At 44.2% G+C, this 12,625-nt stretch overlaps 1 protein-coding gene across 1 annotated transcript; it reads left to right on the top strand.

Moving 5' to 3' along the window:
* The first annotated feature begins 218 nt into the window (after positions 1-218).
* On the top strand, positions 219-11,418 carry arf2a (ADP-ribosylation factor 2a). Its single transcript, XM_053617366.1, has 5 exons — positions 219-302; positions 8,148-8,305; positions 8,493-8,603; positions 8,709-8,833; positions 9,170-11,418. Exons 2-5 carry the CDS (start codon positions 8,158-8,160, stop codon positions 9,329-9,331), a joined length of 546 nt encoding a protein of 181 aa, XP_053473341.1. The 5' UTR covers positions 219-302; positions 8,148-8,157; the 3' UTR covers positions 9,332-11,418.
* The last annotated feature ends 1,207 nt before the right edge of the window (positions 11,419-12,625 follow it).

Genomic DNA, 12,625 nt, shown 5'->3' with positions numbered 1-12,625 from the left:
ACTTGCATACTACATAGCCAGTCTAAGTAGTATAGTAGTATGTATACTGTTCCGGATACAGTCGTGGTAGCTGTTGCGGGTTTCGTTTATCCACACCCACAAAAAATCCGGGTCGTCGCATTTGATTGGATGACATTGATTGTAGGCGGGATGACTTGACCACTTTGGACGATTTGATTGGCTAGAATCTTACTTTGGACAACGCCCATGGCGCGGCTGCTTTCTGTCCGGTAAAAGACGCCATTTTGTCGTTAGCGGTGACGAGGAGAACAGGGATATTGTTGGAAAGCAGCACTGAAAAGGTAAAAAAAATAAACAACAATAAGCGGCGATATTATAATTTTCCTCGCCTAATTTCTTATTCGTGATATAATTTACGAAAGACTAGTCTTTTTAACGGAAAATTAAAACGCCGTTACGTTTTCAAGCTGATATAATAGCTACGTTAGGAAAGGTATTTTGCTAACCTTTTAGCTAAGCTAATATTTGCCTTGCTAAACCTATAGCACAGACAGCTAATACGTCAAGTGTGTCGGTATAACGTAGGTCTTATTTCTTTCCCCGATGTGTTTTGTATGTTTATTTGCTTAGGACGAGTTAAATTAAGCAGACGGCTAACTAGCTGCCCTGATTAGCTCCGGCGCTAGGCTTATGGAGAGATATTACTAGCTAGCTAGTCGGATATGTACGAAGAAAAAAAAAAAAAAGCAACAGGAAACGCGTTTACGTTGTTCAGGCGGCGCTTATTTCACAACAAAGAGTCGAATAAGTTGGCTTAATAAACAAATAAGGTGATAAAAACAGTCCCAGATGTGTAGGCTGGTTTAATTAGTCAGCGAGGTGTAGGCCTTGTGCTGTTGTAGCGACGTCGGTTTCACAAAGACATTGTGGAGTGTTATTGCTAGATAAATTGGTATACTTTTTAAATTTTTAAATAAGTAAAATGTAACATCAAATGAATAGAAAATGTCGGCGTGTGTGTCTTTGAAATTATTCCGACGTTATACATCAGTGGATGTTGGTGCCGGTTTGAGATCAGTGTTGAATATTAAAGCGTAACTTCATCCTGAAACACTTTAAATATATTTATACTGAAATATTTTATGAGGGATTTTTGTTGGTAGTTAGTTTGTTGGTGCTGCTTGTTTTTTTTTATTTTTTAAAAAGTATTTTTATTTCTATGAGAAGCTACCTGTAGTTATGTCCCGTGGTGACGTCACACGGTGGTCATACACAAGTGCACTCAGGACAGGATAAACATTTAGTTGATCTCGGATAGGAGTGATGCCGGTCAGGATTTGCTCCTCGAAAAACACAGGAGCGGGTTTTCTTCCCTCGGAGATGTTCAGACGTTGGGAATCGAAGTCCCAGAATGCAGTGCACCGATACGATACGGCGAAGTGGTGACGAGTTAGACGAAGCCGATCGGACAGACGGACCCCTTTTCCGAACGGCGTACGAAACCCGCGACCCGACGCGAGTCTGTCGACGAAACAAGTTCGAACTCGTTTGATCACGTAATAACGTATTTTTCTTTCTAAAACTGAGCGTCATTTCGTAATTATAAATTGTGGGTTTTCCCGTCGAAGTGCCTCGGTGTTCAAGAAGAACTAGTACGTGTATATGTATTTTTTTATGTACTGGTTCGATATCGAGTATGGTTGGGGTGACGTGACCAGAAAAATATCATATCGCGATATATGAGGACGTTTCTACGATACACGATGTGCACCGATGTGTATCATTTAGCTAAGAAACTGTGCAAAACAATAGACAAACAACAACGAAAAAACAACGTTAATCTGAGTTCGACGACACTTTTCTTTAATACCTACAAAGACAAAGAAGATTAAGTAAAAAATAAACAAATAATCAAATCACCGGCTTCTATTCGGTACGAATTATTATTAAAAACGTTAAATATATATCACCATACCGACGATATCTCGGAAAAGTGTATCGCGTAATCGTTTATCGCGGTATCGATATTGTATTGATATATCGCCCAGCCCTGATGTTGAGTATTGGATTACCCTGGAGGTATCAGATTTTATCTACAAAAGGTGTGTGATTTAAAAAAATATATATATATTTTTTGCTTGAAAACGCGAACACGCTGCCTTGAACGCTTTGCATTGCTTAGCAACGGTTGCTCGGTTCACGCGCCAGTGTCGGATCAGTCTAACGCGCTGGCGTTCAAGTAAAAAACGGTAAGTGGTAAAGGTCCTGCTGTGAAAGTCCTTTCCCACAACGAGAAGCAGCTGATCTGAGCGAATTAGAAAAAACCCGTTAATTCCAACGTTAGGGATTTACATTGACCCTTTGCTCTGACGTATCGATCGATACCCGACTCTAATATCGTATATCTAGTATTGTATCGCCGTTGGAAAAGTCCGAGTCCTTACGTTTCTTGAACGGGGCTCGTTGCGTCACGCACGGCTTGGAACGCTACTCGATACGCCGGTCTTAGTCTGTCTTAGTCTCCGAGTGTGATGCAACCTCGACGTTGTGGGCGAGATCGAGTGGTGTCATGCGTTTGGCTCGAAGCTCTGAGTTTCGGCCACGTCGCACATGGTTTTGTTTACTCTGATGTGATCACGCGGGATGCCTGGAAACATGCCCTGTAGCTCTAGCGCAGGTGCGGCGTACACGGACGATTACTGATCGTCACGGGTTTTCGTACCGATTTTACCCACAAACGGTTTTCTGAGAGGTCGAAGTGCTTTGAGAGAGTTGTCAGTTCAGGAGCGCTGACTTTTATCAGTCCCGTGTTAAATCCCTGAACTTTTAGCCTTATCTTAATAGCACGATTTCAGTCTATCTGTCTTATCTCGTCTTTTCTCTCCGTCTCACTGGAGAGCACGAGAGGCTTAAAGTTCATACGATCGATCGGCCGGACGTCTGCGCGTCTGCCGCTCGCTCGACCGGACCGCAGAAGACCGGATCAGATCGTTCCTGATCCGGTTGACTTGTCCGGAGATCATCGGACGTTTCTTTCCGATCGGAGATCCGTACGCGAGAGGGAAAGACGAGCGGTCGGGTTGTCTGTAGGTCATGTGAGCGTTGTCGTGGTTGTCATGGGAGGAGGTCAGCCTTGTTTTCTTTCGCAGGACCGACCGTTTGCGGAAGACTCGTTATTACCCGCCGCGCCTCCCTTCTCTTGTCCTTTAACAGTCAATAATTAATCCTTCGTGGACCTCGTGAATTACTCATGAGGCTCAGTTTGTCGCGGTTGTTGATGATTTTAAAGGAACGCTGGGCGACAACAGGGTGAACGGTCGGCTTTTCTAGTAAACTATCAGAGATGGTGGAAGATGCGTCTTCCTTAAAACATTACTGTCAGGTGGTACACAGAACGTCGGTACAGATATCTTCACGCGCACTTTCGTATTACAGACACTAACGTCCGTGACTGTTAAGTGTCGTAAGAATGACGCTTCGTTGTAGAAACCCTTTTGGAAATGTGCTTGTTTCCGTAATGAATACGACAGGATTCTTCTCTTTAGTTGAAGTAAACTAGGTTCTATATAAGAAAGTGAGAAATCAAGATATTATTTATATTTTAACAAGACCGTACGCCACGGTCGTCGGCAGCGCTGCGTTCTGTACTTTACGTAATTTCCCCTTGCAAAACATAACAGCACATCTGGACCCGGTTGTATACGGCTGCTTATGAAGTTGGCGATACAGCTAAAGTTATAGTCCGTGTCATCGTCTTTATTGAGGTCTAGCGCTTATTTTGATCCGTCTCACTTCTGAGTATATAAACGAACTCTATCGCTCTTACTCGGTCCTGTCTGTTTCACACGTGCTCGTGGTGTGTGGACCGACGTGTAGGCCGCGTCTCTTAGTGTTCGCCGGGTCCGCGTGCGGTAAAACAAATCTACACGTCTCGCACGGCTCTCGCCTCTGTCCCCGTTTGTGTGTGTGTTTCCAGTATGAGTCAACGTTCCAGCACACTTCCTCATAGCTGTGCTGCCGTCGTGACCCAGCCATGTATGAATAAGTGCAAGGTTTAGTCATTTAAGCGCCGTTTTGGCTGCTGACCCCGACGGCACCCGTCACCGCGTGGGTCGGGAGCGTGAAACCGGGCGTTTTTTTCCGTCATCAGGACCAGAAAATAACCGTCTACGATCGCAACGAGAAACGGCGATTCTTTTTTTGTTAATTGTTAACCGCAGTTATTCGGTTTGTAATTTTAAAATAAACAGGAAACCTTTGTTTCGCTTTTATAATCGCCGAGCGTATTCCCGGATAGGTTACCACGGTGTCTAATCGTGGCCTTCATGTGACTCACGTAGTGACCTTTTTCAGTTTTGCCCGTTTAAGCAAAAATGAAAGCGCTGTCGTCGGCGTTTTCGTGGCGTCCTGTGATTGGTCAGACGCTCGAAGGACGATGACAGGCTCGCGATCTAGTGCACGAGTCATTTCGAGCACTATATACAGTGTATATACGAACAGTCGAACAGTATATACGACGTTAGCTACTTTCTGATGGTTGACATTTTGACCCTTGCTTGTAGAAAAATGCTGTTTTATGCTGTGAATTACTATTAAAGGGAATTCAACTCAACGTATTGTGAGAGTTTTAGTTCCCCGAGTCGGGTTGTTTTCTAGTCTTAGACACCGTACGATTTAAGCGACAAAGCCGATGAGCGTAACGTTTAATAAACCAGCGGTCGTGTCGTAAATCGAGAAACGCAAACGTGTTATGTTCCCCACTGATCTGAACACTTCAACCACAGCCCTCTGGTTTCTCGTAGCGCGTCACCTGAGAGTCCGAGTGCCGAGGCACGTATCAGCAGTGTCCAACGTTCCGGCCGCCCAGAAACGTGCGATTATTTGACCGTCTGGCCGCTTACTTATTTACTCGGCCGTCCTAACTGGCGTTGCAGCCTAATCTAATCTCGCCTTTGTGTAGGTATGAAGTGTGACTTTTAAAGGTGCTTCAGGAAAAAGAAAACAGAAAGGTCTAGGTCGTGGGTTATAGTAGATAATAGACAGTGTGCTTTTTAGTGACGATACAGACTGTGGTGACTGTAGTGGTTTAGGTTCTCTGTGGAGGCTGAAAAGATATCTTTGCAACTTTCGAATCTAATTTTAAACTGCGTGTGTGTGTTCAGTCTCACTTCTTGTTTGGTTTCTTCCGAATGCATAACCCTGATTTACACAGGGAAAAGGATGACCGGAGCCATGGTCCAATGATCGTACGTGTGTAGATGTTAGAGTAGGGTTGTTACTTTTTTTCCCCCCGCAATTTCCTTCGTTGTATTTGCTGACACTCTGAGAGCGGTGCAACAGATAAGCCTTCGCCCTGTCATCCAGCGAGATGGAATCGGAGAGTTCGGGTCCCAGAGAGCAAACCCGGCTGTGTCTTCTGGGTGGGAGGGATGGCGTGCGCTCTCTCCCCGTCTGTGAGTCCGTGCGTGCGGAAGAGGGTGGATAGCACTTTCCTCCCGAGTGTGTTACGCTGCCCCGTGACGCAACGTGAGCAGCTAGCGTGTGACGGCGTAGGGAAGACCTAATCAGTGGGTGAGAATTGGCCAATACTAAATTAGCAGGGAGGGGGAGGGGTGGTTCACTGTACTGTTCACTTCACTGTACTTTTTATCCTGTGTATTTTACCTCATTGTTTATATTTTAATAGTTTTTATTGATTCGTTCTTTGTCTCCTCTAGCAGCTTGCCTTGCCTTGTATATGTGATGTGCCATGTAAATGAATCTGCCTTGCCTTACTACCCCCTCATTTCAGTACTTGAAGAAAAAAAAAGCCAGACAGTCCGTGCCCAAAAAACTGCGTGCGAAGTGAGCGACTAGTCGCTCATGTAAATGCAGCGTACCCTTTGTGAAGCGCAGCTGCACTCGGCATTTAAACGGTACAGTCAGATTGAATTCCTCTGAAATGGTACCTGCTCTGTATTCCCTGCAGAATTTACAGTTTCCTGTTTGGATCGTAACCGTTTGGTTTGTTTTCGGTAGCACCCGATTATAAAAACTAGGTCACTATGTAGGGAGTAGGGCACCGTTTCGGACGGAGCTCTCGCTCTCGTGCTTCCTGTGCTGGCACTTCCTGTTTACATGCAGAGGCTTATATGTGAATGTTTTCTCACCCGAGTAAGAGAAACAGAAGAAAGCAGCGATCTGCTGGTCTCACTATGTTCTCCAGTGTGGTTTAGACACCAACTAAAAATACGGTGGTGTTTTCTTTTTTGTACTGAGCACCGGAGGTTATTTTTACATACGAGTAGATTCGTTGCCGTGGCCGATCAGACGATTTGTCCGGTCCTTTAAATCGCACGGGATTCATAACGTGGTCGTCGGAAGATAAGCGATCCCTCTCTCTGATTAATTCAGAGCTCCCGTGTCTCCTTTTACAGGCTGGTCGGGTTTCTGGTTACCTGCAGTGGCCTACATTCTCCACATCGCTGACCTCATTGTTCCTTCTTCCCTCCCGTCAGAGCAGAGATGCGGCGCCGAGCTGTCGTTTTTTAATTATTTATTTATTTTCTAACCACAGCACGGGGTGTTTGACACTCGGCAGTCTTCTTGCTTTGCGTATCGAAAGCAAACAGGGTTTGACCTTCGCCTAGTTTGTGAGGAAAGCTCTAGCTTAGCTTTGGTCAACGCTCACTAGTACTAAGCAGGTAAAAGCGACGTGCCGCTAAGAAGCCGCAGTGGAGAAGCGCTTAATAAAACCAACCCATCACACCGAGTCCGATGAAGCCTCCACGAAAGACGTGGCGTTAGCGATAAGGTCCGACAGCGAGCACGCGCATCATGTTAACGCGTTCGAGAGCACGAGTGCTCACGTTATAATAACCTAATAAAAATTTCATGGTATTAGTTCAGCGTTTAAAAATACAATCGTTTAATTGTCGTTCTTTACAGAGATATGTTTGAGAATGATTTCCATGTGCAGTGCTGATTAACTAAAGACGGATAGGTCTTTGGTTTAGGTTTCGGTTTAGCGGACGCACCGCGTGCTTGTCGTGTACGATCACGTTGCGGAAATGCTGTAGCAGCAGCAGAGGAACGCGTATATAACAGTCAAGGATTACACAGCTAAAGGGTCTTGAGAGAGGCGTTACAGTCAGAAAGAATGAGAACCAGGTACTCGGAAAGAAAAGTAGCTCGTAATAGACGAGCTGTGTTTTCTGCGAGGTAATTAGAGTACAGTGAAGTCTTCCTTCGGATGATGGTTCCTTGCTGTCAGATACAGACGAATAGTAATAAACGTGTAGAAATCCCTAGAAACGTTTAAAACTAACGGTCGACCGATAATCGGTTTAACTGATTTTATTTTTTCCAATATTTAACCGTTTTTTTTTTCCAGAATTAGGTATCGGTTTTGTTATATCGGATCCACCGATAAATGGCGCCATCTTGTGGCCGGTTTGAGAATTGTGCCGCCGCAACGGCAATTAATGCACAAATTAGACGTCGCATAAACGCTCGCTATGTAGTCTACGCAGCTCGGCGCGAAGAAATAGAGACAAACCCACGGAGTCACGTAATCCGTTTACCTCGTCGAAGCGTTTATTTAAAAAACTTTATTATTTATTTTTTTTACTGTTGTTTAAATAAGAGGGGTTTTTTTTTTGTATGCAAGGAGGAAGTGACTGACAAAATTGTTATCAGTAAATCAGATTGTTCAGCATGGTGTTCTCACTGTGTGTCAAAAACGGAAGGGAAACAAATAATTAATCTGTATCGGTTATAAAGAACAATCTGTCGATCTCTGTTCAGAACATGATGTCAGGTGGTGAGGGAGAGGTTAAAATCATTTACATGCACGCGCCAAAAATATGCAAAATACCACGGAGTGCTTAGAGGATGTGCGTTCACGTAGTCGCTTTCTCTTTTATCAAACGCCGTGTTAGAGGACACACGTTTTCACACAGAACAGCGAGCCTTGCGTTAAAGCTTCGATGTGTTTCTGATGAATACGAATCCGGCGTGTTAAATTAGGCGTAACGGGGAACTCTCCAGCGCCTTGGCCTACAACGACCGGAGTCGGACACGGCCGCTGTTACGTGTGAAGCGACTTCCTGACGCGTTCCGTGTCGATTTGGTATACGACGTATGTATCCGGTACGTGATGTGATGTTTGGTATTCTGAGCTTGTTTTTTTACGTTGTCTCACGCAGATCTGCCACCATGGGGAACATGTTTGCAGGCCTCTTTAAGAATCTCTTTGGGAAGAAAGAGATGCGAATCCTGATGGTGGGCTTGGATGCTGCCGGCAAAACCACCATCCTTTACAAGCTCAAACTGGGCGAGATCGTCACCACCATCCCCACTATCGGTGTGTTCCTAGCGAAGATGTTAAATCTTTTGAATATCATCTGTTATCAGATTGATTTTTTCTTCCCCTTCGAATGCATGAATATCAAGATGTCACTCTCCACCCCGTCAGCCCCTCCCACTCACCATCACAGCTGCTCGTAGGTGTATTTCTCCCTGACGTTCTCTTCTCTCTTCTCCCTCTGCAGGTTTTAACGTAGAGACTGTAGAATATAAAAACATTAGTTTCACGGTGTGGGACGTCGGCGGTCAGGATAAGATCCGGCCGCTGTGGAGGCACTACTTCCAGAACACGCAAGGTTTGGTCCCTGTGTAAAAAAAAAAAACACACACACAAACATACGCTTCGTTTTAAATGAAAGGAACGATTCATTTCCATCCATGTCCCGTCGTGTCACGGTCAGGTCTGATCTTCGTGGTGGACAGTAACGACAGGGAGCGAGTGAACGAGGCGAGAGAGGAGTTGACGAGGATGCTGGCTGAGGACGAGCTCAGAGATGCCGTGCTGCTCGTTTTCGCCAACAAACAGGTGCGTGCGTGTGTGTGTGTGTGTGTATGTGAGAGAGAGGAGGGAATGTTTTAGCTTTTACACGCTGCTAACCCAGCTAGCTCTTTTACCATTTCATAATCGTGTGCTCTTAGCGAAATTGCATAATTGCGAATTCTTGACCGCGCGCCATCGTATTTTTTCGGCAATACAGTGTTTTCAGCTGATCTCGAGCCCAGTACTGAAGGTCTAATCACTCTGTTTCTGATCAGTTATGCATACGCGACACTCTGTCCTATTGTACACGCTGTATTTTTGACACGATCAAAATGGAGGTTAAAAGTTCCACCCCGTGTGTTTCTCCTTTGCCCTCTGCAGGACCTGCCGAACGCTATGAACGCAGCAGAGATCACAGATAAACTGGGTCTGCACTCACTGCGGCACCGCAACTGGTACATCCAGGCCACGTGCGCCACCAGCGGAGACGGGCTGTACGAAGGCCTCGACTGGCTCTCCAACCAGCTGAAAAACGCTAAATGATCCATTCCACCCCAGCCCTCTGCGCTCTGTGTGTGTGTGTGAGATTGTGTGTGTGTGCGTGCGTGCGTGTGTGTGTGTGCGTACGGTGAGAATGGCGGCACTGGATTTAGTCTCTCGGTCACCCACTTTATCCATCCCTTTCTTCTTTTGTTTGGTTCTGTAGACTTCAGAGGCTCTCCCCAGTGCTGACTCGTGTACCTGTATACCGGAACGGAAGTGCGTGAGAGCGAGAGAGAAACGAGAGTGGGAGCAGCCCTGCTGTGCCTCCGAACACACACACACACGCTCCTCGTACAGCTCGTCTCTCTCTCTCTCTCTCTCTCTCTCTCTCTCTCTCTCTCTCTCTCTCTTCATATCCCTCCTCATTTCCCCTGTTTTCACCAAGCAAAGAATGACCCAGGATGCTGAATGTTTTATTTACTTACTCAGAATAAAGGAATATATTGAAATAAGTCTCGATTTCCATCCTCTGATGATAAAACCGTTCCGCATGTCTAAGATGTTACGAGTCGTCGTCACCGTTTTTTGCCCCGCTTATGATGAAACTCATTGTAACCTGCATCAGGTTGGGAGAAAAAAAAAAAAATTAAAATGGAGAAAAAGGAAAAAAAAAAAAAAGAAAGAAAAAGCCAATAAAGTGATGTTTTCCATCCTAGATCCTTCTTTGCGTTATTTTAGAAATGAGGCTCATGAGGTTGCCATCAACGTCGCTGTTTCCTGAGGCATATTGAGGCCTGATTAGTGTAACGAAAGCCCGGCGTCTTCACCGGCGTACGCGGTTCTAGATAACAGGAAGTAATGCGTTTGGAAGATCCTTGCGTTCTAATGTAGCTAACAGTGAGTGGGTGATGATGATGGCATGATTTTCAGTTCAGTCCTGATTAGTGACGACGCTTTAATCCATCGTTGGCGAAATCGGCAGCGTCTTTGACGGCTAGCGCTTTAAACTGTAGAAGTCTGTGCAGAGTCTGTCTTTGAGGTTGAGCAGCGAGGCCGTTTTTGGAGCTGTATCCCCCCCCCCCCCTTTTTTTTTGTTTTTATAAGATGATGTTCCCCAGCTTTATCCTTGCACGAGTCACAACAACCATAACCACGTCTTTTAACATGCTGCAGAAGAATAATCCTTTCATCATTAAGAGGGAAGTCCTGGATCAGAGGGAATAAAAGCAGATTTAAAACAAAAAAACAAAACAAAACAAGGATGGCGGTATGGAAATTCAAAATGGCAGCCTGTTCACAGACAGCCGTCTGTGCGGCGTTTAAATCCGAGCAAATTGACGTCGCCGCCTCCGTGTAACCGGTTTAATCCGCGCTCTGCTTTTCTCCTCCATCCTTTTTTTTTTTTTTTTTATGTTTCGCTTCTTTCTTTCTTTTCTCTCAGCCCGTCTGGGGAAAAACAAATCGGGTAATAACCAGCTTCCCGACATTGCTCTCGACAAACTGACACTTTCTTTTCCTGTTATCTGTATTCCAAAGGCTTCTGCGAATGTTACGTTGATCACAAACCAACACCCCGAGGTCATGACCCTGTACTGACCTCTGGAAAAAGGAACGGGTGAACGTGCACCCTCAACAGATCCATGTTGTTGTTGTTATTATTGTTATTATTATTATTATTATTATTACTTTTTTTTTTTGGCAGACGTTTCATTTTCTTTCATTATCTTTCTTATGGTTTTTTTTTCACAACACACCAAAACTTATCAAGAGTTTCAAAAACTCTCTTTTTTTTCTCTCTCTTTTCATCGTATTGATCTTGTAGACCTACTCTAGTGGATGAAATTAACCGATTTATTCGAATGACGCGTCATCTGTCTGGAGAGTAAATAAAATGTGTAAGAAAGTGTATTTTAGCTAGCCTCTTCATTTAGCTGCCCTATGTTCTGATGTGAAGCTTTAATTTTAAGAATTTATGTTAAGAAGAAACAGCAAAAAATAAAGTGTGCATACGGTTGTTGTTTTCCCCCCTCCCCGTTTCTTAGATTTTCCTTTCTTTATTTTTTTGTTTCTAGCTTTTTTTTGTTTTTTTTAACCCATCTTGTAACATCTGAGAAATGCACTATAATAAAGAGATCTCTATTACAGAACTTGTTTTTAAATGTATTAATTCTTGTGTAATTAATGTTGTATACACGTGGTGGCGAAGTGGTGAAGTAAGAGCATGTTCTCCTCATGTGTATCTGGGTTTCCTCTGCGTTCTCTGGTTTCTTCCCACCTCCCAAAAATATACAGATGGGTGTAGATAGATAGATAGATAGATAGAGAGAGGGAGAGAGGTGTGCCGGCGGCGTCCCGTCCTAGTCTTTCCTCTAGATCCGTTGAGACCCTTTGTCGAAAATGTGGAAATATACTATATCCTTATTTATTTATTTTTTTTACACTTCGATTGCAGTATGCAAATGCACCAGAAGGTGGCACTGACGTGTTCACCAGATTTCACTTTACTGCTCTGTACAGTAGTTTCTCTTTGTAGAGGCTCTCTGTTAATCATGGCTCTGTAAAGAGAGTGTATTGTGTTCCCACAATACATCATAACCGATTAAAATAGTGTTGTTTTTAAAAATCTGTTTATATTTCTTGAAACTCTTGGTGATGTAGGTGACTTCGGATTGTAGTTTTGGAGACTTTCCGACCCCGAGACGCAACTAACTTCTGCAATTCTCCAGCTGTGATCCTTGGAGATGTTTTATCCACTCGAACCGTCGTCTTCACAGTGCGTTGAGACGATATAGACACACGTCCAATTCCAGGTCGATTCATAACATTTCCAGTGGACTGGAACTTCTTAATTATTGCCCTGATGGTGGAAATGGGCGTTTTCAATGCTTGTGCTGTTTTCTTATAGACACGCCCCATTGTGTGAACCTCAACAACCTTTTGCCGCACATCACGGCTACATTCCTCGCTCTTACCCATCGTTATGAATGACTAACGGAGTTTGGTCTGTGTGTTACCTCATATTTATACCCCTGTGAAACAGGAAGCCGTTGTTGAACAATTTCCTATTCCTAGTCACCCAGGTGTACTAAAAAACATAAACGTAAAATCTCAATGGGAATATAAAATATATTTTTCTCATATGAATTCATCGGGGTGCCGATAATTATTGCGTACACATATTCAACAACGCTATATTTCTTCGGATAAACCCGTGTTGTGTTTGAAATCGTTTGATCTCCATGAGAGCAGAGTACTTTTGTGAATTTTTTTTTTTTGAACAAAAGATCAAAAGGTTAAACAATAAAGACAAATTTTCCACAGCCTTCTTTGCTCATATTTACCCAGGGTGCCAAT

Source organism: Ictalurus furcatus, chromosome 2 (genome assembly GCF_023375685.1).
Source record: "Ictalurus furcatus strain D&B chromosome 2, Billie_1.0, whole genome shotgun sequence".
In the NCBI taxonomy this organism is placed as follows: domain Eukaryota; kingdom Metazoa; phylum Chordata; class Actinopteri; order Siluriformes; family Ictaluridae; genus Ictalurus; species Ictalurus furcatus.
The sequence above is the reverse complement of the archived record's forward strand: the minus strand, read 5'-3'. Positions and strand labels throughout refer to the sequence as shown.

Bases quoted from the DNA above. Each gene is read 5' to 3' on its own strand.
- arf2a (XM_053617366.1), top strand. From the start codon at position 8,158: ATGGGGAACATGTTTGCAGGCCTCTTTAAGAATCTCTTTGGGAAGAAA. The intron at 8,604-8,708 runs GTTTGGTCCCTG...TGTCACGGTCAG, and splicing joins CTACTTCCAGAACACGCAAG to GTCTGATCTTCGTGGTGGAC. The intron at 8,834-9,169 runs GTGCGTGCGTGT...TGCCCTCTGCAG, and splicing joins TCGTTTTCGCCAACAAACAG to GACCTGCCGAACGCTATGAA.